The 26,404-nt window shown below is 37.6% G+C and overlaps 3 protein-coding genes and 1 long non-coding RNA gene across 5 annotated transcripts; 2 read left to right on the top strand and 2 right to left on the bottom strand.

Moving 5' to 3' along the window:
* Positions 1-1,610: 1,610 nt before the first annotated feature.
* Positions 1,611-5,960, bottom strand: LOC129789994 (uncharacterized). Its single transcript, XM_055827141.1, has 2 exons — positions 1,770-5,960; positions 1,611-1,686 (listed from the first exon to the last, which is right to left on the bottom strand). The coding sequence occupies exon 1, from the start codon at positions 5,946-5,948 to the stop codon at positions 2,274-2,276; it is 3,675 nt and encodes a 1,224-aa protein (XP_055683116.1). The 5' UTR covers positions 5,949-5,960; the 3' UTR covers positions 1,611-1,686; positions 1,770-2,273.
* Positions 5,961-8,657: 2,697 nt separating this feature from the next.
* Positions 8,658-11,218, top strand: LOC129789995 (phosphatidylinositol-3-phosphatase SAC1). The gene is made up of 5 exons (XM_055827142.1): positions 8,658-8,764; positions 8,936-9,033; positions 9,094-9,543; positions 9,791-9,906; positions 9,976-11,218. The coding sequence occupies exons 1-5, from the start codon at positions 8,739-8,741 to the stop codon at positions 11,056-11,058; spliced, it is 1,773 nt and encodes a 590-aa protein (XP_055683117.1). The 5' UTR covers positions 8,658-8,738; the 3' UTR covers positions 11,059-11,218.
* Positions 11,219-13,466: 2,248 nt separating this feature from the next.
* LOC129789997 (uncharacterized) lies at positions 13,467-25,373 on the bottom strand. The gene is made up of 5 exons (XR_008750522.1): positions 25,248-25,373; positions 17,070-17,323; positions 15,942-15,998; positions 13,807-13,926; positions 13,467-13,737 (listed from the first exon to the last, which is right to left on the bottom strand). It is a non-coding gene; the product is annotated as an uncharacterized LOC129789997 (long non-coding RNA).
* Positions 19,036-26,246, top strand: LOC129789996 (uncharacterized). 2 transcript variants are annotated; one of them, XM_055827143.1, is made up of 5 exons: positions 19,036-19,389; positions 24,338-24,438; positions 24,704-24,774; positions 25,257-25,586; positions 25,652-26,246. In XM_055827143.1, exons 2-5 carry the CDS (start codon positions 24,339-24,341, stop codon positions 25,808-25,810), a joined length of 660 nt encoding a protein of 219 aa, XP_055683118.1. In that variant the 5' UTR covers positions 19,036-19,389; position 24,338; the 3' UTR covers positions 25,811-26,246. The 2 variants fall into 2 exon arrangements, with proteins under 2 accessions (XP_055683118.1, XP_055683119.1); XM_055827144.1 differs by lacking the exon at positions 19,036-19,389 and having other exon boundaries at positions 24,243-24,438.
* The last annotated feature ends 158 nt before the right edge of the window (positions 26,247-26,404 follow it).

Raw genomic sequence — 26,404 nt, 5'->3', positions numbered from 1 at the left:
TTTTTACCAACGACATTCATTTTCCCCCCGGAGCCCCCCTTCGTAGCGCCCCCATATAAAATTCGCTTTTTTGACTACTTTTTGAATTTGGCGCCTTTTTTGGTACATTTTGTTGAAGAGAAAGTGAGATGGATGCATTTTACCGCTATCCGTCTCCCTCACACTTTCTGTTTTTTACAGTTTTCTCGCGTTTTCCGCCGAATTTTCCGGCCGGAAGTAAGTTTTTGCAATCAGAAAGCGACGCCGCGTCGAATGGCATCATTGGTTTGAAAAGTTCGCGAAAATGCATTTCCAGGAAAAAAAAGTGCGTGTAAAATCCCCAACCGTCAAAATTTTCAAAGAACGTTATGCACGAGGCATAGGATAAGTCCCCCGCATGTAACCAAAATTGGCTTTTAAATTATTGTAGGGGATCATTAAAGATTCAAAATAAGCGTGGTCATTTCCCGGAAAAGCGCTGGGAAACCTACGAATTTTCCGGTTTTTGGTGTAACCTATATTGATTTATTTCTCAATTTCTATCAATTGTAGAATATTGCGATTGGTGTCAAATGAAAGCTATATCAATGCTTAATATTATATATTAAAACCATTTTCCAAAATGCACAAGAAGGTGAAAATTCGGAAAGATTTTCCGAACACGCATTTTTCTTTCGCCTCCCATTTCCACAATATTGCATGGGACCACCTGGAACATCTCTCATTTTGTAGCTTTTTTAATCCCCTTTCATTTGGTATAGCACTTGCTGGGGAAATCTGCTGGGAAAACTGTTTTTTTTTTTTTTAGTGATTTTCAATGTTGGAAAAACTCACTATTCGAAGGCTGCAATGTTATACCGGAGCTCACACCGACTTAGCCGATTTAACAATGCAGCCCTCGTATTGCCATCTCATCAATATTGCATTAGTTAGAAAGAGACAACACGATTCCTCTTGAAGCTTTCAAAGCTAAGCTAAGCTGCTGGGAAAACTGTTTTTTTTTTTTTTAGTGATTTTCAATGTTGGAAAAACTCACTATTCGAGGGCTGCAATGTTATACAATGTCATAACATTGTATAACATTGTATAACATTGTATTGCATTGTTAAATCGGCTAAGTCGGTGTGAGCTCCGGTATAACATTGCAGCCTTCGAATAGTGAGTTTTTCCAACATTGAAAATCACTAAAAAAAAAAAAACAGTTTTCCCAGCAGATTTCCCCAGCAAGTGCTATACCAAATGAAAGGGGATTAAAAAAGCTACAAAATGAGGGATGTTCCAGGTGGTCCCATGCAATATTGTGGAAATGGGAGGCGAAAAAAAAATGCGTGTTCGGAAAATCTTTCCGAATTTTCACCTTCTTGTGCATTTTGGAAAATGGTTTTAATATATAATATTAAGCATTGATATAGCTTTCATTTGACACCAATCGCAATATTCTACAATTGATAGAAATTGAGAAATAAATCAATATAGGTTACACCAAAAACCGGAAAATTCGTAGGTTTCCCAGCGCTTTTCCGGGAAATGACCACGCTTATTTTGAATCTTTAATGATCCCCTACAATAATTTAAAAGCCAATTTTTGGTTACATGCGGGGGACTTATCCTATGCCTCGTGTAAAGATTACCTTGGGTAAGATCCGAATTAATTAATAATTAATAGAATATCTGGTGGTCCACCCAAATAACTTCCAGTTGTCGTACCTTAGGTAAGGATTCCAAAAGAAATAAATAATATAAGCGATTGTTCCTTCTTCTTCTTCCAATCCTTCCCTCTGGTCACATACCTTTAATAGATGCAACACATTAATTAATATCTGAGCCCTTCGGCTCGAAGAACCGCGGATTGTTGCAATCTAAAGGCAAATCCAAAATCTGGAAGATCTTCCTCGTGGTTGAAATGAGTTGCACTTCTGCCAATTTCTCCTTATTTCAGGATCAGTGGGGCAATTCTATTTCACTGAGGTTTTAAATAAAACAATTTCTTCCTGATTTAATGAATTAAACTGAGCAGCGGATTTTATTTATATTCAAATTAATCAAATTTCAAATTTTAATTCTTTAATTGATTGAAAAAATAATAACAATAATGGAGAAAGTGAAAGTGGAAGTAAAGAAAAAAGAGATTATCACGAAAGGGAGATAATAGAGAGAAAAAAAAACTGATAAGAGGAATTTCAAAAATTCACAAATTTAACTGTAGCTCATGACCGTTGCATACCAATTCTCGATAGGGTGATTCACTTCATTAATTTACGCTAGCGTAAACATGCTCCGGGGACAGAAGAGCTTTATGCTTCTTCTATGGGAAGTCGCACTAGCTTCTGGACAGCTCTTCTGTAGACTCCACGATGAGTTCTGACATCTGCTACTCTCACCTTGTTGTCTCGGCCAGGGAAGATCTTCACGATGCGTCCTGTCGGCCACTTGGTAGATGGAAGGGCCATGTCGCTCATCAGAACAAAATCTCCCTCCTTGAGATTTTCGTATTGTTTGTACCACTTGCTGCGAGTTTGAAGCGTTGTAAGATAATCGCGTTTCCATTGGTTAGTAACATCCTGATACACTCTCTGCAAAAGGTGCCATTTGTCCAGATAGCCAATTTTGAGGTGAGTCACTGATGGGTCAGGTAGTTGTGTAAGTGTGTCCTTCAGTGTGCATAGGCTAGATGGGCTGATCCAATGGAGATCGTCGGGGTTGTCTGATGTGGGAACAAGCGGCCTGCTGTTCAATACAGCTTCAATCTGACACAGGATGGTTGCTAGCCCTTCAAATGTCAGTGCTCTGTCACCCACAACTCGCACAAAGTGGTGTTTAAAAGATTTCACGGCAGCTTCATGGAGGCCGCCGTGATGCGGTGATCTGGGAGGTAAAAAGTTCCATTCGATGCCAAGTTCCCCTGCCACCATCTGGATCGCTTGCTGGTGTTGCTCTGCCTCCCACAACCGCTTAAGTTCTCTATCGGCGCCTACAAATGTGGTTCCATTGTCGGAAAACACCTTATGTGGCAACCCTCTTCTCGCAATCATTCTGCGAAATGCAGCAATGAAGGAATCTGTGTGGAGTGAACTAACTCCCTCCAAATGCACAGCCTTAGTAGAAAAGCAGACGAAGACCGCCACATAAGCCTTAATTGTGACAGTTTTCCTGACACCTTGTTTGATGTAGATGGGCCCAGCAAAATCGACACCTATTGTATTGAAGGCAGTCAAATGGTCGATTCGCTCCGGGGGTAAGTCCCCCATAAGTTGCTGAACGTGAGTGGGCCTTGCCTTGATGCAAGTGAGGCATTTCCTTAAGACACTTCGAGTCAAGCGACGTCCATCAATAGGCCAATATTTTTGCCTCAAGGATGCCAAGGTAAGCTGTGGTCCAGCATGCATAAGTAGAAGATGCTCACGTTCTGCAATCAAACGACTTAAGAGGCTTTTGGGCAGGATCTTCGGGTGTTTTGTATCATAGTTGAGTGTAGATTTGCTAAGTCGACCTCCAACTCTCAATGTACCCTCAGAATCCAGAAATGGTCTCAATTTTCCAAAATGGCGAAGGCTTGCGTTTGTTTCCAGAGATCCGTTTGTCAGAGCATCCAAAACATGAGAAAAATGTTGCTGCTGATCCCATTGTATCAAGAGTTTTTCGGCATCCCTTAGGAATTTCACATGCAAGAATTTGGAAAAGGTAGTTCTCCTCGAGTTGCGAGTCACTCGGACCTTTGATGACTTCCAAATTTCTACGAGTTGAAGACATCGTGCCAAAACTAGACGGATCTTGCTGTAGGAGCTAAACTGAGCCAATAAAAATTCGAAGATTGGATTGGCAACCAGTTTTTCCTTCTCTGATGAATCCGTAGTGAGTGCTAAACTAGTCTCCACTTGTGCTCCGTCATCATTGGGTGCGTTGAACTTCGGTGGCCAATTCTCTTCAGACTTCAACAACCATTCTGGCCCATGCCACCACAGTTCCGCTGAAATGAGCTGTTGAGGAGTAGCTCCTCGTGAAGCCAGGTCAGCTGGGTTGGACTTGGTTCCAACGTGTCTCCATTGCTGACAGTTGGTTTCATCTAGAATCTTCTTAACCTTGTTGCGTACAAAAACTTCTCGTTTTTGAGTCGGGTTATGAATTTGATGTAGCACAGCAGTGGCATCCAGCCAAAAATAGATTTGCTGTACTTCTGTTGCGTCCGAGACAGTTGAGGCAAGTTTCATAGCCAAGACAGCTCCACATAATTCTCCTTTCGGAATGGTGAAGTCCTTCTTCTTGATCTTATCCTTTACTTTCTCCTCATAGCTGATGGGGTTAATCTTGGACTTGGCTGCGTATAGCCTGGAGCATCTGTTACCTGCAGCATCTTGAGTTACAAGGTAAATACAAGCTCCATGGGCTCTCTTGCTTGCATCGCCAAAACAGTGAAGTTCCTGGTGTACTACTTCGGAGATGTTTGATATCCATCGGGGAATCCTCAGATCCTCCATTGAAGGTAGAGTGTTCATGAACTCTTTCCATCTTTTCTCCAAATCACCATCAATTTCAGTGTCCCAGTCCATTGATAACTTCCACACGTCTTGCAGGATACATTTTGCAACAGTTGTAATGGGGCATACGAGCCCCATTGGGTCATAAATTTTTCCAAGAATTGACAACATATTTCTCTTGGTTGCTGGTCCATGGAATTCGTTCACTGTGTACTGGAACATATCAGTCTGTAGGCACCAACTCATTCCCAAAGTCTTTACAACCTGTTCTTCAGATGGCATGTCCAGTTGATAATTTTCATCAGATGAAGGTGTGAGTTCCATATGAGTTGACCTGAATTTGGACAGTTCAAGTTTGGCTAGGGCCAGTAGAGCTATGAGCTGTCTCTTTGCTTCGAGTGCCTCCTCAATCGTAGGCATGCTGACCAGACAATCGTCTATGTAGAAGTTATTCAATATCAATTTCGCAGCTATCGGGAATCTGTGCCCCTCATCCAAGGCTAACTGAATCAATGATCGAGTGGCTAAGTACGGAGATGCAGACACCCCGAAGCACACTGTCCTGAACCTGAAGTCTTTCACTTGGTGGTCAGATTCGGTCTCCCATAAAAATCGTTGGTAATCCCTGTGAGGTTCGTAAAGTATTGTCTGTAAGTACATTTTTACAATGTCACAGGTAAAGGCAACAGGATGTCGTCTGAGGTTCAGCAGAATTTTAAGCAACGGTGGTTGTACAGTAGCTCCTACCATAAGTTTGTCATTTAAGCTTAGCCCGGATTCGGATGGCGAACTTCCATTAAAGACAATTCGAACCTTGGTTGATACTGCATCTTCCTTGATAACGCAATGATGTGGCATATAAAAACAAGGTCTGTTGAGCTGATCATATGGCACAACCTCGATAAATCCCTTCTCCAAATACTCCTCAAAGATCTGGTTGTATTGTGCACGGAGTTCTGGATTTTTTCTCAGACGCGCTTCCAATAGAAATAATTGGCGTCTGGCTGATGCCCTGTTGTTGCCCAACTCTTCCATGTTATCCTTAAAAGGCAATAGTACCACATAGCGCCCATCTTGGTCTCGAGTTGTGGTAGCTCGGTAAAGTTCTTCCACCTTGTCTTGATCCAATGATCTGGGGGAACCTACTGATATCTCCTCCAACTCCCAAAATCTACGTAGTCCCGTATCAATGCTTTCCATGGTGGCAGTGTTGCATGAGACAACCTGAGAATCATTATGGCCGACATAACAAGGTCCCATTAACACCCATCCAAATACTGTATTTTTCATCACAGGATGGTGAGGACCCAAAACATGGGTATCATCGGTCATGATGTCACAAAAGAATTGCCCACCAATGAGTAAGTCGATAGGGTGAGTCTCTTGCCAGTTGGGGTCTGCCAACTGGAAGTGCTTTGGGATTTGGAAGTTCAGCGAAGATGTATCCCAATTTGGCTGATCGCTGGTGACTCTCTTCATGACGATGCACGTCATAGGTAGAGAGTATGAAGAAGTCATCATCCTTGGTCTCACTACGACATCTGCGACATGCTGGGCTGATTGTGATGAAGTCCCTACTCCCTCAATGGAAAGGTTGACGGTCTTCTTCTTCAAATGCAGCAATTGACACAATCTTGCAGAGATCATGTTGACTTGAGATCCACAGTCCAAAATGGCTCTGCACAAATGCTGTTCTCCTGAAGAATCCACAATCCTGATCATAACTGTCGCAAGAAGTACCTTGGACATCTTGGTGGTAACATTCTTACATATGAGATTGACTGGATTTCCAGTCTGACCCTGGCTTCCTCCAGGAGTTGGGATTGTAGTGGTGGCAATAATAATTGCATCATGTAGCAATCGGTTGTGTTTGCCGTTGCATATATTGCACAAAGAGTATGAACAATGTTCTACTTTGTGATTGTCCGACAAGCAGTTCTCACACACCTTGAGCTCCTTAACAGCCGCCAATCTACGCATCCCATCCAGAGCGATGAACTTCTTGCACCGAAATAGTTTGTGTGGATGTAGTTTGCAGAACTCGCAATTCTTCTTTTCCGTGGCTGCAAGGCTAGTAGAATTCATCTTTGGTTTCTTGTTGGTAGGCAAAGATTTTTTGGGGTGAGTCTGTGACTTGTAGGATTTTTCTGGTAAAGACATTCTGAGTTGAAAACTTCTCTCTACCAAAAATTCATTGAATTGCTCCCAAGTTGGACAATTTTCCTTAACTTTTCCAGCCCATAAAGCACGGGTCTCCTCATCAAGTTTCTGCAGAATCGAATAAATAATGAAAGGGTCTCGAGACGTTACCTCCATTGCGTCTAATGCTTGCAAAATAGAATTGGACTTTCTCTGAAGATTTTGAATGCCCTGGACAGAGGCCGATGCTACAGCTGGCAAAGCAAAAAAATCTTTCATGTAAGATGCTACAATGGGTGCAGCACTGTCGAATTCTTTGGATAGTATAGTCCAAGCCACATCATAGTTTTCGTCGCAGACCTTTAGGGACTCAATAATGGGTTGAGCTTCTCCAACTATGAGAGTCTTTAAATATTGCATCTTTTCAGATTTAGTGAGGGTGTCATCATTCCCAATAATCGACTCAAAGAGGTCTTTAAAAGTTTTCCACTCTGTGTAGTCTCCTGAGAATGGCTGAATCTTAATCACGTCCAATTTTCTGCGAGGTGGAGCCGTAACTGTGAAAGTTTCATTGGGATTTCCCATCATCGTAGGTCCGCCGTTGTTCGCATTGATGCTGCTAGAAAGCCTATTCATCTCACCCACCATTCTCTCTATAGTAGTATTGGTTTGCAATCTCTGCTCCTTCTGCTCTTCCAATTGTTTTTCCATCCGCTCAATTGACTCCAGACTTTGACGATGATACAAAAGAGTTTCAATCATCCCCTCATTGAGAAGACAGTCAGGATTGCGGCTGATTTCATTGACATCCTTCTTCAGCGTAGTGAATTGGCCTTTGTACGCCGCTCTCTGACTGGATCTTCCTGGCATCTTGTGCTGATTTTTTCCCCCGAAGGACCAATTGTAAAGATTACCTTGGGTAAGATCCGAATTAATTAATAATTAATAGAATATCTGGTGGTCCACCCAAATAACTTCCAGTTGTCGTACCTTAGGTAAGGATTCCAAAAGAAATAAATAAGATAAGCGATTGTTCCTTCTTCTTCTTCCAATCCTTCCCTCTGGTCACATACCTTTAATAGATGCAACACATTAATTAATATCTGAGCCCTTCGGCTCGAAGAACCAATTGTAAAGATTACCTTGGGTAAGATCCGAATTAATTAATAATTAATAGAATATCTGGTGGTCCACCCAAATAACTTCCAGTTGTCGTACCTTAGGTAAGGATTCCAAAAGAAATAAATAAGATAAGCGATTGTTCCTTCTTCTTCTTCCAATCCTTCCCTCTGGTCACATACCTTTAATAGATGCAACACATTAATTAATATCTGAGCCCTTCGGCTCGAAGAACCGCGGATTGTTGCAATCTAAAGGCAAATCCAAAATCTGGAAGATCTTCCTCGTGGTTGAAATGAGTTGCACTTCTGCCAATTTCTCCTTATTTCAGGATCAGTGGGGCAATTCTATTTCACTGAGGTTTTAAATAAAACAATTTCTTCCTGATTCAATGAATTAAACTGAGCAGCGGATTTTATTTATATTCAAATTAATCAAATTTCAAATTTTAATTCTTTAATTGATTGAAAAAATAATAACAATAATGGAGAAAGTGAAAGTGGAAGTAAAGAAAAAAGAGATTATCACGAAAGGGAGATAATAGAGAGAAAAAAAAACTGATAAGAGGAATTTCAAAAATTCACAAATTTAACTGTAGCTCATGACCGTTGCATACCAATTCTCGATAGGGTGATTCACTTCATTAATTTACGCTAGCGTAAACACCTCGTGCATAACGTTCTTTGTAATCCAACCGTCAAAATTTCCGCGGGCCCCAAATTCCGCACGGAGGAGCTCCCCGAGGCTCCCGGAGCATCCGTAAGTGCCCCAGGAGCCCAAAAAATGTGTTTTATGCCCACAAATTTGGAAAAAAACACGGAAATCACGAATTTTGTCGAAATGCAAAAAAAAAGTTCGTTTAGTTCAAATTTTATTATTTCATGCCACTCGTAAGTTTCATACATTTCATACCTGACTAAAAAGACGTATACCGCTTGGACTACATTTTGTGGGCTGTGTGGAACTCGAAATGACGTCCGGCCCCAAAAGATATAAAGAAGAAGAAAACTGTCAGTGTGGCTAAACATGGATCTCTACGATGATATGAATTTGTAAGTTAATTTCCTGTATTTAATTGCTTATACCCTTTTAAAAAGCAATCAATTCGTCGTCCTTAGTGACCTAGCTAGCGAATGAGATAAAAATCTCCTTCAATTACCATTAATTTCTTGGTGAACTTCCCTAAAACCTTGAGGGTGTGACGTTGTGTTTGCTTTTTGCAGCTACTCCTCTCCGGACAAATTTGTCGTGGAGCCCAATGGCCAGGAGAAATGTGACGTCTTGGTGATTGATCGAATCACCCAAACTATCAGTGTTGAAAGTAATTATATACTTAGAATTTATTTCCTAATTCGAAATAACACGAAAAATTTCTTTTCAGTTCATAAACCAGATGAATTTGTCCATGTCAGTCCCCACAGGAGAATCTGTGGGATTCTGGGAACGATAAAACTTCTTGCAGGGCACTACCTTATTGTTGCAACACATCGTGTATTTGTGGGCGTGATAAATGGTCAAGCAATTTGGCGCCTTGCTGGCTTTGAAATTTATCCCTACATTCCGTCCTCAGGGCATCTGAGTGAAATCCAGAAGACCCAAAATGATTCCTATCTCTACATGATCCGACGCACCCTTAGCACCCCCAATTACTACTTCTCCTACACCTACGACATCACTCACACCCTACAACGTCTAAACGGTATGCCCCCGGAATTCCTAAACACGGCACTCCTTGAACGAGCAGATACACGCTTCGTCTGGAATGGATTCCTCATGAGGGAGTTCCGACGCCCAGAATGCCGCAAATTTAGCCTCCCAGTCATTCTTGGATGTAAGTTTTTGCTATTAATCATTATATTCTGATAAACAAAATGTTAGGATGATGAGAGAGACGAAAATCTCTCATCACATTCGTCGTGGCATTTAATTGTGATTGCGGACTTTAATGCCGCACTCGAGCGTTTCTCCATGTGAGGTCAAAGGTCTATTAATAGACTCGGAGAAAAAAATGACGTGAACTAGCAAAATATACTTGTTGCGTGATTTAAAAAAAAAGAAATATCTTTGCTTCTTTTCAGTTGTCTCAATAAACCAAGTAAATGTAAATGGGAATTCATTCACGTGGAGCCTGATTACACGGCGATCAATTCATCGTGCTGGAACTCGTCTCTTTTGCCGTGGAATTGATCAGGATGTAAGTTAATCATCCCATTCATTAATCCTCCATCGAGAGAGATCGATTAATTTTTTTTTTGTTTTGTAGGGAAACGTGGCTAATTTTGTGGAGACGGAGCAGATTATTGAGTATTTGGGTGATAAGGTATCCTTTGTTCAGACACGCGGAAGCATTCCCATTTATTGGCGTCAAACACCAAACTTGAGATACAAACCACCCCCAGAAATTATTCCTGACATGGATCACATGACAGCCTTTGCGAAGCACATGGACTCCCAACTCTTACACTACGGACGGCAAGTGCTGATCAATCTTATTGATCACCGAGGCGCCGAGGATACGCTCGAGAAGGCGTATGCAAATGCCGTAGCATTGCTGGGTAATACTGCAGTGAGGTATGAAGCATTTGATTTTCATGCAGAATGCAGGAAGATGCGCTGGGATAGGCTAAACATCCTAATTGATCGTCTAGCGCATGAACAAGATGAGTTTGCTGTGTTCCACTTAAGACGCGATGGAACACTCCTATCGTCACAAGATGGTGTCTTCCGGACAAATTGTGTCGATTGTCTGGACAGGACGAATGTGGTACAGAGTATGTTGGCCAAGAGATCCCTTGCGCAGACTCTAACACGCCTAGGAATCCTCCAGAGGGGACAAGCTATTGAGAATTGCTACGCCTTGGAGATGCTCTTCATGAATGTTTGGGCAGATAATGCGGACTTAATTTCAACACAATATTCCGGAACGGGGGCACTTAAAACTGACTTTACACGCACGGGGAAGAGGACAAAAATGGGACTCGTTAAGGATGGCATCAACTCAATAACGCGCTACTACAAAAATAACTTCACTGACGGCATGCGACAGGATGGCATTGACCTTCTTCTTGGGAACTATGTGATTCAGGACGGTGAGGGTGTCTCCATTCCGAGTCCACTAAATAGTCAACGTGGATGGAAGTACCTCACATTCCCATCTGTCCTCATGTTTGCCGTGGCAATGTTCTTTGCCTCTTCCGTCTTCCCGCAGGAATACAACACGGAAAATCTTCTCTTTCTTCTCTTCTGGGGTGCTATGGTGGGTGTCAGTACAGCTGGGATTTTCAAGTATGGCAAGGAATTCGTAGATTGGCCCAAACTTTTACCACCATTCAAAGTGGACGCATGAAAATAACAATTTGCTTCGAAAAATATTAAATCTAAATCAACTTTAAGCAGTTCTTGTCCTTTTTCACGAAACCCTCAATCTGTGTAGTGTTGACCGAAGGGATCTGCAAAATTGTTCTATATGAAAGATCAAATATAGATTTTATTTAATTCAATATTAATTTTATATTGTGTTTTCTTTCTCCAATAAATTGCCAATAAGCATTTTTTTCTCTCAATTTCTCGTAAAGCTGATTAGATTATTCTAACAGATTAAGAGATTGATTATTGGCTCCATATTAGGCCTTAATTAAGTGATATATTATAGTGAGTAATTATTTCAATGATCTTTTGCCAATTTTCCGAATCATTTTATTTTACTTTACCTTTTTTCTTTAAATTTCTATCAAAAAATAATCTATTTCTTAATAAAAAAAAAGAAAATTTAAAAGAAAGTAAAAAACATTTTTTTTTAAATGTATTTTTATGAGAAAAATCTATTATATAGAATGGGTGTGATAATGGTCAATTTAAATGGTTCCAGAAAGCACCTGAGTGCGAAAAAATAAACATGATAATTTAATTTCCATCGAAATGACGATGTCCTCGTGCAGAAACGTGCTTTTTGTGAAAACGATTGCCCCACAAAGATACTTTGAATAACACTAAAATATGATCTCAACGCATCTTGGACTCCCCCATTGACTTGCAGATGTTTTTTTTTTTATTTCTGTGAAGAAAATCCTCACGGTGTTGTATGGAAAGATTATTGTGTTGTATGAAAATGGATCAATGGTATAACATTACTTGCGAAATGACTGGATAAAATGGACGTGAGAGAGTACGAGCGGCTAGTCTCTATACTAGAGAAATCAATTCATTTATGATTATTTGATTTAAAAATTACTATCATGGAAAATAAATATAAATTATATAAATATCACGATGCGCGCATATTTTCATGTGTAGGTGCGGGAAAGTGAGAATCTCACTTTTGAATGTTTTTCTTTCAACAAATATTTTACAAGCAGGACAGGTCATTTTATTTAATGGGTAGTTTCGCTGGGAAAAATGTGGAAAACCACATCGAGCTAAGAAGATTTAATGAAAGTAAATTTTGGAGCAATAAGAAGAGATGCAATGCTTATTTGGGATTTATGGTCACCTCTTGCTTCTTTTTTGCTTCGAGAGGAGTTTGTAGAATTGTTTTGAAAAATTACCACATAATTGGGCACAAGGGCAGTCTTTTTTGTGTCCGAGGAAATAGTTTTGCAATAATCATATTTTCCATTATATTCTTCATTTAGAGGTGATGGGGAAATGAGATAAGGTCCTCTTCTTTGGCACTGTGAGAGAGTCTTCTGTGTGAGATGCTTTATTGGTCACCAGTTTTTTTTTGTTATTTTTCAGCAGGTGGCAAAAGAGTATCGTGCGAAAAGGCATCCTAATGCAATAATTTACAATATTTATTATTCATATTTCGTTTCTGTCTGCTGGTTTTGCTTTTTTGCAGCATTCACCGGAGCCATGAAATATATACATATATATGAAGATACATTCGCACCCCCCCGCGCGCTAATAGCCAAAGAGAGTGGCGAGAGGAAAGTCAATGAAATTGAAAAATTAACCATCTTTTTGTCACATGAGTGTGATTTTCACTTTCTATCGCACACGAAGGAATTCTTTTCGCACGATTAGAGGTCGACGAATTAATTAATATTGACCCTCATTCACAGTATTTTATTTCTTTGCATTTCTCTCTCTTTTCGTTGGACACAACAAAATTTTTATTGTTCATTAAATAGAAAGGTTTATCAGCACGAATGCGTTGTACCTTACCTGATTAGATTAGATTAGATTTATTGTTAAAAATTCATGTCTATGGAATAAATTCCACTTTTAGACTATATAATACAATAAATTGTACAATAATTCATAGAGTTGCAAACGATTACAGTACAGCGGGGGGGGGGGGGGGGGGGGGGGGGGGGAATTCAAAGTTTCTTACTTTTATACAATTCTTTAAAGTATTTGGAATTCGTGTGAGCTACATTCTTCATATCAGTAGGCAAGCTATTATAATTTTTTATTGACATATATGGAATTGATCTTAAGCGTCTTAAGCCATATTTTGTTGTTCTTGGCTTTTTTGGAAAAACTACATCACCCCTAGTACGTCTCCCCTGCATGAGAATTTCTACTTTTGATTGTGTGTGGATCATTTGATTTTTTATTTTATGTACATGTGTAATTTGTTCTATTTTTATTAGTTCTTTTAATGGGAGTATGTCTAATTCACTATATAAGATATTTGTTCTTGTAAGTCTATTGTAAGTCTATTGTATTGCTTCAAAATTAATTAGGAATTTGTAGATTTTTTTAAAATTATATTTTCCAAAGCTTTCGGTTTACACAAATCCTTCATCAGGTGCTAAAAAATATTGAAAGTTCAATAAAATAAAAATAAAAAACAAATGTTTAAGAAATGATTATCCCCTCAATATATGGATTTGCTTTGAATTTTCAATTATGTATTGACGATATTGAATTTGGAAGGGACCATAATACGAGTGAAAATAGCGTCTTTTGTTGAGCTGCCATGCTTGAAAACTTTCGCGCCAAAAAGAGCTCTGTTTAATTTTGTAAACTTCCCGCACAGCATGTGGTTGAAAATTGATGAAGTATTAAGAGCATAAGATATCTGCAACAATTGGAGTTAAATGTATTTTCAAAAAGAAGTCTCTTCAATTTACCTTCACATCTTCATCACCTTTTGCTCTCCTTTCAGGGGGCCATATGTAGGAAGAGAATGATAGGATCAATTGGAGTGAAATCAAAACCGTACCAATTAGCAAGAGAGTTTCTTTCCCCTCTTTCTTTGCTACTCTGTCTGTCCTCCATGGTACATAATACACAGAGAATGTAAGAAAAGAGAAAAAGAAATTGTTCGTTATTTTTTTTTAACACTCGAGGAAGAACGCGGCAGAGAATTAGCGTGAGTACCAAATAAAGACACCAAATCATGATTAGTGAATCTCTCTAAAAAAAACCATCTTCCTCCTTTTCATGCGCGCATCTTTCACTCAATTGCATCGCGGAACTAATTTGATGGGAATGTGGGTGGATTGTCTTGCGCAACTATGTAAATTTCTTCTCTTTGGCAAATATACGCGCGCGCACAAAAAAAGAAGATAAAGCTTCCGGAAACCTCTTAAGCCCAATCGCACCTGTTTGAATTTGTTGTTTTTTCGCATGCAAAAAAGGTCAATCGTACTAAAAAAAAACTCTTTAAAAGCAATAAAAAAAAGTATTGCTAAACAAAATGTAACCTTAACCTTCCTTAATGATATTATTGTCAAAATGAAGAAGGTGAAGAATTTATTGTCGTCAGGTATAAAGAAAATCACTGGCCGTGTATTTATTGGTTTTACATCATCTTCAATCTGTTCAATCAACATTCGCTTTTGATTTGCGCGAAAAAAAGTCATTGAATTAAAATTTTAAAAATTTGACATATAAATTTTCCGAAATATCACGAAGATACCCGAAATCAAATCGTATGACAAATATTTGAAAAAAATGACAATATCGTAATGCGTCTTTTCAACCGTCTCCTTTGCAACATTTAAAAATAATATTTCAAACAAAATCTTTATTTTAAGTATTTGTCGGAAATTTCCACCGGCATTACATAAAGTTGTACAACAATGTCTTCCTCATAGAGACATTTGCGCAAATTAATCATGAGTAAAGAAGAGATGATAAAATGTTGCGCGTACGGTAAAAAGACAAGGAAACCTTTTGTGAGCAAAAAGAATAAATGAGCTTTTCACCGCCTTACGCGCCATTTGGAATCTCTTAATAGCCACACCACTATTGGCAAGAATGCAATATTGAAATTATTAATTGGCTCGTTTGTCGAGTTGCCGGAGTGAAAGAAAGACCGTGGAACTTTCTATGGCATCTCTTGCACGCGGCAATCTTCAGCCAAAAATCTTCCTCATCCTCTGTTTGTTTTTCAATCTCAATCGCATATAGTGAAATTTTCCCTCAAACCTCAGAGGTATCTCTCGCATGTTTACATTGCATTTTGCTCTGCTCCTCAAATTGCTCCCTTTGGCCAACAATACTGCAGGGTTTTTAGCAAAAATTGATAAAGAAAAATTTCTTATTCTTTTTGATCTTTCATTTAGATCTTCTTCTTGAAGACAAAATTCCAAATCATTTAATAGTCTGATCCAATTCAATTAATTTACTAAAAATACTGTAAAAAACGTAGTTTTTCTCAGATATTGCTCATAGCCCTGTATTTGTCTTTCCATCTCTTGCAGTATTTTGTTCAAATTGAACTTCTCCTCATGGCTTAAGATTACCATGGCGAAGATTCATATATATAAAAATTAAGGTCAAATTATTCCCGCTCTCTGCCTCTGCCCCTTTCTCTCCCGTAAATCACTTTCTATACCAGCCTTGATATGTACTCCCCTTTTGGGCACAAACTGTTCAATTTTTTTTTTCAATTGACTTTTTATCTTTTCCGCTTGCAAAGAAAAATGCAAAAGAAAGTGAAAAGTCACCAATTAATTTATCAGGAATAAAATGATACGCAGCAACTAAAATTAGCGGCTTTTTCCCAGCATATCGTCTCACCTTTCCAGATTTAATAAATTTTTGTATGTTATGTATATAAACATTAATAAAAGAGAATGGATTTGTGAATTAGTTTTCCATTAAATGAAAGATTAAAATTCAATTAAATTCAATTAGTGTGTGCATATTGCGGAGTTGAAAATATTTTTGGTGGAAATGAGGATCGTTAATAAAAAGTTTATTACGTGTATAAATGTTTTGTATGCAGAAATGTAACCGATAAGAAATATATAAATAGTTAAACAATAAACTTACCAATTTCGCCAATTTATAAGTAACGGATGCTGCAAGGAATCTCTTTTTTTCTCTCAGCTGAAAAAGGAAAAAAAAAGAATTCAGAAAAAACAGCCATCACATAATTTCAGTAAAAAATAAATAAATATTCAAATATTTCTTCATAATTATTAGTTTGAGAATAGAATGTTGAATCTTTTTTTTATGAATGCCAGCAGTAAATGGGAATTCATTGAATAAAATTCAATTTGTGTCAAAGTTGCAAAGCTCAATGAAAATTGAACGGTGAAGCTCATTAAGATCTATACGTCTGTCTATCGTGAATTATTCACGGCAATTAGTGAGATTATTGGGATTTACTTTTTAATCTAATTAGCTTATAAAGTCATCTCTCCCTGCCGCCGTTCCATCATTCGCATCATCTTTAGCGTGTCGTTTCATGGGAAACCGCAACAAGATTTATGTCAGAAATTTAAATAGAAATGTACCTACGCGGCAAGAAGTTTTACATTAATGTTTCCTTTTTTGAATAAACAAACTAAAGAAATAATTTAAAAAAAATGATGTTTAGGCTAAACGTGATCGTAAAAACAATGAGAGGAAGGACTTTCATTTAAATTCCTCAAAATTTTTGGAAAATTATCACTGAACCATTCATGTGGCTAATGCTCAATTCCATCTTGTAATGGTTGATTTCTTCCAGATTTTCAAGACCAAAATAACATTCTTTGACACTCAAATGAAAATGATAAAACCTTCAATAATTTTCTTAACATCCATGGTGTTTTATTTATGTGAGCGTTATTCAAAAAAATCTCTTCTGCGTGAGCTCTGACATTGGAAATCTCTTGCAAAGAAGAAAAATATCTATAGTTCAATAAAGAAAATTCAAAAGCTGTAGTAGGTACGTGAGTGGAGATGAACTGAACATTGCATATTTTGTGATCTCTCTGCAAAATCAAAAGAATTCAAAGCACCTGAAGATGAAGCCAAGAAAGATCATTAAGTTTACACACAGCAAATCTTAATAATTTCAAGGTGGTTGCTTTTGCAATTTACAAACGTGCCAGAATTGCATCTCTGCAGAAATTAATCGTGTGGCGGTGATTGGCATTTTTTTATTTCCAGTAAAAAATTTTAGTGGCTCACCTTTACCTAAATTTGACCATCTTCTTCTAGATTGTAATCTTCCATTCAGCAATGATCACATGACTCCTATTACACAATTGCAAAACACTTTTTTCTCCTCTTCGTGTACTCTGACTGATGGATCCATCAGTTAAATCTAGACATATCCATCTGCATCAATTTTCTCATTTTCGGCTGGACACCGCTCTTTGTGTTGTCGCATCAGCGGAGATTTGCTTTTTGGTGCTGTTTTTGGTTCATCTTGAGCCGTCAATCTGTGCGTGGAAAACAGAAGGACAAGCCTTAATGATTTTTCATCTGCACAATAAAATAGGTACGCTACAAACAAGGAAAAGACTACGCGAGTCACGAGACTCTCTTTAATGTTTAAGAAAAAAAAGAAAGATGGTTAAATGATTAAGAAATCTCAAAGAAGTGCAACAATGTATCGCTACATGCAAGCTTCGAAAAAGTGAATGTGAAGAAGGATCCTAATATAAAGTGCTTCTTCCTCTCACAATATTTTAACGTAGAAGAAAAAAAAAGAAATAATATTCAAGCTAGACACACATATCATGGCTAAAATATCGGTGAGGAACGAGAAAGACGCGCGCGAGAAAGAGTTCAGAGACCCCGTATAGAGGCTCTTCTGTGAGTTGCTTGATCTTCGCACGAGAGAATTATGTCTGCGACGTCTTCAAGGTGTAATTTCATAGAATAAAAGCAATTAAATTCTCTCACTCTGTCTCACTCAATTGTTGCAGTTTGCACCAATCCACGTTGAATAATGGCATGGCAGAAGATGGGAAAGTTGAATGGTGTGGTGCATTCATCTGTGCATCCAGCGAGATACTTCTCATTTCTTGCTCATTTTAACACCAAATGTGTGTATATGCATGTTTTTTTCTCTCTTTGTGCAGAAATCGAACCAGGAAACTCATTTAAAATTACACAATCGTATTCAATACGTTGCAGTGCCTTCTTTTTTTGCACCCACCAACCATTCCACGAAGATCTCTCAACTTCTTGACCAAGATTATATTCTTCTTGCCCTCCTCGCGATGGATTTCAATGCCATTCCACCAAAATATCAAACATCCAACAATCACATGAAAAAAAAAGAGCTCCAACCTTAAAAGAGACATGAGAATAGAAAATTAGAAATCCACATTCAAATTACTCATTGGAAAATTGTAAGTGAAATGAAAGGAAATTCAGTGGATTTCCATGGGAGGGGGGAGCGTCAGTTTATTATGTGATTTATTTGTAAAATCATGATCTGCGCTTACTGGAAATTAATTGAGTAATATTTTAAAAACTCTTTTCTAAATGCTTTTTTTCAGCTCTTGATTTATCGAGGAAATCACTGCAGTTGATGATTTGTTTATAAGCATATTCGAAAGGCACAATATAATGATTTAATTTATGTTTAAAAGTGACTAAATAAATAAAAATACATGCAGAATAAAAAAAAATTAAGAGGAGAGCGGGCCAAAAAGAGTCACTTAAGGGCATGGAAAAGCTCAAAATATAATATTTTCAAACTTTGAACAAAATTATCCGAGAAGGAGTTGTAGGACAAAAAATGCCTTAAATGAGTATTTTATTTTGCTTAGTTTGGGATCGAAGTAAATTTGTCTACTAAATGGAAATTCAGCATAAGATTTTATATAGAAAATAAAATTTTTAATATTTTTTCTTTAAATATCTATTGATTTTAAATCCCACTGAGTGATTCTATTAGGAAGAACAATCAATAATGAAAAATTACAAAAAATACCCACTACTATACTAAACTTTTTCTTTGGAGTATTTCCTCATCAATATTTCTGAAGATTTCCGCCGAATGGAATTTTCCAGAAAAGTCACAAAGAAGAGTCAAGGATCGCTCACTAGGCGACCAATCCTGGGGTGTGGATGGGGCATTTTTCCACTGGCGTTACGCACGAAGCGAACGAGTGCAGAGAGCCAGGAGGAGTGATCGAGTGGCAGAAGATCGCGCGCGCGAGAGATCAATGCAAGTGGGGAGAAGCTTGGCAAGTGAAGTAGGTTAACCTCCGGTTTAGTGCTGAGGCACTTGGCTCTCGTACCCACACCAGCGGCGCGAGAGAGAGACTTGCAGATGGGGCATTTAGGCCAGCTATAAACACACAACAGAACGTTTTAGCGAGCCAGTCACCTGTGTGTCTCCAAGTGAATTTCAGTCGCTCCTCCAGTGCTGTGTACAATCATCTCCATTAAGGATTACCTCCATTGGATTATCCAGTGCGGTTTTTTTTTCAGTGAAAATTGGTAGTGGTGATTTTTTGTTTAAAAAACTCACGTTAATTCCAAACTCCAGGTGAGCTCTCAATATCCTTTCTTTTCTTAAAAAAAAAACTAATAAAAGGATCCATAATGTGCAACTCAAAGAGATCATAGTGATGCTATTATGAATTTTCCCATGATTTATGAACTTCCATACAAGACCACATATTTTGTGTGATGGATTGCTCGGTGGATTTGCAAGAGAGCCATTAGACAGTGCGATCTCTCTGTGATGCAGTGCATTTTTCCAAACATACCAAAGATGATCTTCGTGATCTTTCACTTCCTGCCAATCTCTTCTTCCTCATTATTTGCTCATCCATGAGAAACTTTTCCTTTCACCACGCCATAAATTCATCCTATTTCGATGAATACAGTGATTTTTTTTCAAATACCATTACCGTGTGATTTATTGAAGCGATCGAGAGATGGATTCTTGATCTTTCGGATCTTTGCGTTCTCTAATAAAAAATGTGAAATTAAATCAGAGGTAAATGACCGCAAAAATTTGTATATGCAAATGGACGTGAATTCTGGTTAAATTTCGGTTTGTTTTTTACTTCTCTTTGATTTCACATTCCACAAACTTTTCAAAAAAAAATCAAGATCATTGACATAAAATCCGCATAAGTTGAGACGATGAATTTTATACATTTTTTGCACGAAAAACTAGGTTTGTCTCACGGGATTTTTTTCTTTTATTAAATATATTATTCGTAGTCCAAAAAAAAATAGGGCTTTTTTAAAGATAAATTTAAACAAAATTAAATCGATATACTTAAATTAGTTTTATTGTGATTCTCCTGTTGATTTTCATTATTGCAATTTTGACTTAAAAAACTTTAATATTTTGATTTATTTATATAGAAAAATTATAATAATAATTTACTCAAATCCTTTTACAGACTAGTGCATCGAATTTATCCAAAAAAATATTAAAAATCATTAATCTATTACAAAAGAATTAATATCGTAATACATAGGGTACCTGAAAAAGTTTTTATTGTAAGCTTTTTGCATTTAAATTGAGCGATTGCAAATTTTTTTTAATAAAATATTCTATAAAAAATTATCAATATGAAAACTGAATATTAATATTGCAAAAATTGCGCATATAGCCCTAGTTGTTGCGCGTCGTGAAAAAAGCTTAGTGATGATAAAATTGCAAATCGGAAAATTGATTAAGTATAAAACGGAATGAAGAATAGTTTTCTTTTATATAGAAATTTAGTAAAAAAAAATGTCTAAAAATAAAGATAAATTCTTTCTTTATGAGTAACGATGGGCATTGTATAACGGAAAAATTCGAATAAGTCTGGAAATTAGAATTAAGACATTCAATCTGAGACGGGATGTTTATAAAAATTTACTTAATCTGAGATCATCTTCTTCTTCTCCTTCTAAAAAAAATTCTATTCGATTTTAGAATTATCAAAAATATATTTAAAATTGACACAGTAGAAATCTTTTCGAAGAACAAACAAAAGTGACCAAAAGAAGATTTATTGAGAAAGAAAAAAAGTACAACAAAGTCGTACAATATTCTGTTTGTATGTCTTTCTGTTTTTTCCCCAATCGAAACATACGGCTCAAGCCTTACTGACCCCCATTCTGAATAAAACCAATAAATACGGCAAATGGGAGGCATTCTTCAAGACACTACCGGTTACTTAATTACATAAATTTTCTCCCAACACCAATGCGAGGTGCTTCTTTTTTTCGCAACATGATCTCTGCATTTCTTCGCTCAATGAATGATGTTGTGTGTGAGAAAAATTGCATAATGAATTTTTTTTCACATTGTGTCAGAAGAATGGCAATGTTGGGGGCTCTATGCGCGGTTAGACAAAAAAGAACGAAGCACCGCAGTGGGGCTACTTGAGTTGTGGCAGAGGATGAGTGTAAGGTGTAAACAACACTCCAAATTCCATCTTCCACTTTCTTCTTTGGCCCCATTTGATCTCCATTATATTGACTTCTTTTACCTACAACTCACGACTTTTCTCACTCAGAGTGTCACACACATTAAAAGCGCGCGCAAAAGTCTCCGCCATCGAACTTGCTCCTCAAATATAACTTCCACCAGCCGTGCGCGTATTTGATGATGGGGCCTCACACAAGCAAGCATGACCTAGTAATTACCCAACTGAATTTGTCATCGCCATAATCAATTGAATGCGCGCCACCGCAAAAGGAAGGTTCTTCCGATGAACCGCACGTGAGAAAACTTCCTCCTTACGCGCGTTGAGATGAAAACAAAGTCCGCAATAGACTTTAAGTGACTCTTCTTCATCTTGTGAAGTATTTTATTGTTTATTTAGCGAATGAAGGCGCGCGCGGGCTTTTTTTTATTCAGAACACCTCTGAAGATTCTCTTAGTGCGATTTAACCGTTACTTGAGCTTCATTTTTATATTATTAACATGCCTTCCCAACAATTCTTCTTTTTTTTTACGCCTTATCTGCTCCTCCAGTTGCCCCCCGAGGGGCCACTTTATGGACACGCACCTGAAGAGTGTTTCGGAAAAGGTTGTGAAGAGAGATGGAAAACAATTACGTACGATCTTGCCGGTGATCGTGAATTTGACATGATTTGAACCTTGACTTTCACTCTTTCCTTTCATCGCGGGCTTTTTTATGCGTCTTCAACCTCCTCCAATGTCTGGCGAAACCACCCACAAGATCATTAAATTTAAACGGCATTCTAACACATCATTGATCATTCCGTCGATCACATGATCGCCAGAGCTTTCACTGGAATATCTTATTGTATTTTCACACGCGGGGTATAAAGATTTCGGCAGCCTTTTTCTGGGTGATTTCTCTTCTTCGAAATTCAAAAACATAACACAAAATACTTTTTTTTCGTGCTCTGTGGAATGTCTCTCTCGATCAATAAAGCAAAGATCACGATTGCAGAGGAGAAAATATGGAAGATTAAGACCATGACAAATGATGCAAATTAACAATTCAATGGTCAGATGGAGATCACATCTCTGTGAGGCATATCGCCTCTTAGAAAGGAAAAATCGTGGTTAGCCACAATACTGGACAAATATCGCACCAAACGATCACACATTGCGTATTATTAAGTACATTGCAAAAGAAAGTCCGATTGATCCTATTATGGGCTTCTTGAGCATCAAAATATTCCTCTATATAGCCAATTAACTTACCATCACATTCCATGCAAGAAATATTTCTGTTATGCTTCAAAATACACGCGTTGCGGTGAATGATCCTTTTGTATTGATTTGAGGATCACATCACAATGAGTCCTACTTCTTCATACCCACTCATTACCTCATTCCAGATCGCTCTACTCTCATTTGAACAACAAAACATTATTTTTTTTTTAAAAACACGGAATTGCTTAGCGGTTGGGTCTTTCGTCGTAGACGAAATTAAATCAAATGGAGAGAAAAAGGTTTTATCTCCGTGTAGAATGAGCACAAAAAAATCACAAAAGTCTGAGAATTAGGTGAAATTGCTCTTTCAATTTCGTCACCTTTTATGACCATTTTCTTTGGTGCTTAAGATTAAGAAAATGAGTGCACTGTGCAAAGATCTGACATACTTTTGGGATTTGTAGTTTAATTGCTAAAAAATGCTTTAAATCACTGAATTTTTAAATCAGAAGTCATTTAACTTTAGTTGGGTTTGAAATTTAAATTTTTATGTAGGTATTTAGAGCATTTTTTTCTTCTCTAAGTATAGATTCTAAAAAAGAATCAATTTTTTTTAAAGAATGTTGTATAATTTTGACTTCTTTTTTAAATTATTAAAATTAATTAGAATTTGCTATATTACGTAGGCTTGACAATTTTGCTGAAAGTAAAGAGCATAAAAGCTTTAAATTTTCACTAAAATAAATTTTAAAATAAAAGAAGAGGTCTGGAATTTTTCTAGATACAGTCGTGCTCTCGTGGTAGGACCGTCGTCAAAATGACTTCTCCGCGGTAAAACGGCTTCAGAATGAGGAATTTTGCCTTCGCAGTGGGACAATTAGTATCCTACCTTTCCAATAGTACTAATTGTCCCACTGCGAAGGCAAAATACTTCATTCTGAAGCCGTTTTACCGCGGAGAAGTCATTTTGACGACGGTCCTACCACGAGAGCACGACTGTAACTTCAAAATCAAACTTTGCAAACATTTTTATTTCCTCAAGAGATCATGGTAAGAAAAAGAGCAAAAAAATAAAACTAATTAATTATAAAACTCAAACCACCTCAGTCTCTTAAAACAGAAAACTCAAAATTTCCACGTACCTGCAATCTAATCTTTAATTAATTAAGCTTCTCCATGACAATATCATTCATTGTTATTTTTCATTAAATTTTACTATTTTCGACAAAAATCTTTACAAAAATTAACAATGATCACCCAATTAATTCAACAAATTCAGCATCATTTTGTGGTTTTAATTTTAATTTATTTGTGTAATAAAATACCACCTAAAAAGCCTTGAACCATTTTTATCTATCTCAGTTTTTAATTTTAGTAGAAAACCCACAATTTTCTTGCATAATCCAAAAATTTTCCCGCAAATTTATCCCCACTCTCACTTTATGCTAATAATTTTCACTCCTCTTAGAGGAAAAAAAGTGAACCATTTTGCAAAATAAATTGAGAAAATTACCGCATTTCAAAATATTATTGCTCTGTCAGCTGCCCGCATTTGAGGGCTTCTGCTTTATTTTATTTACCAACAATTTGTGCTCCAGATGGAATTCCCAAGATTAAATTGTAAAAAAATTGAGCACTATTTAGTCAATGTTGTCAATTTCATCGTATACAGAAAAGGCAGGAAGTTGGGAGTGTCACAATTTTATGAAGACTCATTAATTTAAATGACAAAAGCACTGAGTGAGCATCACGATTGATCTCTCATTGCTATCCCCATTCGATTGACCACTTCCGATGTTTATTTGGTTTGAAAAATTTCTCACATTAACATTTTTATTTTTCCCTCTTTACGCAGGATGTCAGTGCTCAGGATCTTGGCACTGTTCACCATTGGCTTGGGCATGGTGGCGGCACAGCGTCGTTTAGCCCTTCCCGACCCGAGGAGTTGTGCAAATCGTGAGTATGACTAGCATTGTCTTCCACCCAGCATTGACGCGCGCAAAATTGCAAAAGAACCGCGAGAGTGAAACATCTCGTAGATCTCGCGCAATTATCGCATTTTTCATCATGTCTTTTGCAATTTGTGCGTTGAAACCATTAACGAGTACCATTATGGGATGGAACATTCCCATTATTTTGTCAAGATATGTTTTATCTTATTATATTGTCTGTGACGGAATTTGCTATAAAGGCTTGTAATCCCACTAAAAAATTCTTTCAGGTGTTCGTCATGCCACTTATCGAGATGCTCGTGGGGTTGCTCACTCATATTTCTTCAGTTGGGAACATCAGGTAAATAAATGTTGAAGAATCTCTTTTCATCTTCCCTCCAATCTCGCAAAGCTCTACAAGGTTAAATCGCGACAAAGCCGCATTTCAAGGAATTTTGAGAGGAGACGCTCTCTATACAAGATATCGCGTGAATTAGTATGCAAATTGTGGCAAATGCAAATCATTTTTGCACACATAAACTCTAAAAAGCAATTTAAAAGCTCAACGCTACATGAAGATCATAATTATGATGATACGATGCCAAACTCTTCTTGGAATTATCTCGTGCGATTTTTTTTAAATAAGAGAGATTTTAAAACTTTATAATCAAGATTCAAAGAATCGCAATATTTTGACTTTCAAAGCTAGAAAAGGTGATTTCTAAATTCAAGAAGGATTTCCTTTAAAATCCTTAAATTAGGAAAAGAATATGAAAAATTCTTCAAATAATATTTCCAGAAAAAAAAGGGAATTTTAAGAGAAAAAAAACTTACCTTTTGTAGCCAACTCGCAGCTTGGAGGTAGACTGGCTTGATGCAAGAAACATCTGCCGTCGTCACTGCATGGATGCCGTGTCCCTGGAGACACCACAGGAGAATGAATTCATCAAGCAGCGCATTGGTCGTGGCAATGTCCGGTACATTTGGACCTCTGGTCGCAAGTGCAACTTTGCCGGATGCGATCGCCCCGATTTGTTGCCACCCAATGAGAACGGATGGTTCTGGTCCGGTTCTGGAGCCAAAATTGGACCCACCAGTCAGCGCAATACTGGCGATTGGAGCTACACCGGGGGATACGGTCAGGCTCAGCCCGATAACCGAGAAGCAGCTCAGGTTGGTGTCCTCCCACCACTCTTACACATCATCCCAAATACTAACTGCTTCAACATTTGTTTCAGGGTAACGACGAATCCTGCCTGTCCATCCTCAACAACTTCTACAACGATGGACTCAAATGGCACGATGTTGCATGCCATCACTTGAAGCCCTTCGTGTGCGAGGACTCCGATGAGCTCCTCAACTTTGTGCGCTCCCGCAATCCCGGTATTCGCCTCTAGAGCACCGAATCCTCACTGAAAATCCCGCCAGACAGGAAGTGAAGGAGAGAAATTAATTTATATTATATATAAATTGAAAAAAAAGATGGAAAAAGAAGGATTCAGATGGACACAATTTCACAAGTTCAAATTCGCATCCATCGCATTTTTTTATGTGTAGTATTTCTCTAGAGATCTACTAATTTTCCCGTTTTTTGCCATTCTAATTCACAAATCTCTGTGTTCTCTAGGGTTTTTATTCTACCTATTCGACAAGATATAAATGAATAAAAAAATCAACAAAGGTAGATTTTCTCATGCGCGGCACTTGTGAATACAAATCCCACACCTGAATTTACTTAATCCAGTAATTTTGTTTATCGAGGAGTAAAAATGGGAGGAATTATTTAAAGACAAAAAGAAAGATTGAAATAAAACGTAGATTATTTATACAAAAGTCCTATTCTTTTTCTTTTATTTCGATTTGTTGGAATTGTTCCCACAAGAGGTGTTTAAGCATTGTTTTACCAACATTTAATGTACCTTGCTTTTGACTAAATTGCATTATTATTCCAGGAGATTAAGAAGTCATTGAATATCCATCCGTCAGTTAAA

This window comes from Lutzomyia longipalpis, chromosome 2 (genome assembly GCF_024334085.1).
Source record: "Lutzomyia longipalpis isolate SR_M1_2022 chromosome 2, ASM2433408v1".
Lineage (NCBI taxonomy): Eukaryota > Metazoa > Arthropoda > Insecta > Diptera > Psychodidae > Lutzomyia > Lutzomyia longipalpis.
The sequence above is the reverse complement of the archived record's forward strand: the minus strand, read 5'-3'. Positions and strand labels throughout refer to the sequence as shown.

Excerpts from the sequence above, each read along its gene's own strand:
- LOC129789995 (XM_055827142.1), top strand. The coding sequence starts at position 8,739 with ATGGATCTCTACGATGATATGAATTT. Across the intron at positions 9,544-9,790 it reads CCTCCCAGTCATTCTTGGAT|TTGTCTCAATAAACCAAGTA; the intron begins GTAAGTTTTTGC and ends GCTTCTTTTCAG. Across the intron at positions 9,907-9,975 it reads GCCGTGGAATTGATCAGGAT|GGAAACGTGGCTAATTTTGT; the intron begins GTAAGTTAATCA and ends TTTGTTTTGTAG.
- LOC129789994 (XM_055827141.1), bottom strand. The coding sequence starts at position 5,948 with ATGACGTGCATCGTCATGAAGAGAGTCACCAGCGATCAGCCAAATTGG.
- LOC129789996 (XM_055827143.1), top strand. The coding sequence starts at position 24,339 with ATGTCAGTGCTCAGGATCTTGGCACTGTTCACCATTGGCTTGGGCATG. Across the intron at positions 24,775-25,256 it reads TCTTCAGTTGGGAACATCAG|CCAACTCGCAGCTTGGAGGT; the intron begins GTAAATAAATGT and ends TACCTTTTGTAG. Across the intron at positions 25,587-25,651 it reads ATAACCGAGAAGCAGCTCAG|GGTAACGACGAATCCTGCCT; the intron begins GTTGGTGTCCTC and ends CATTTGTTTCAG.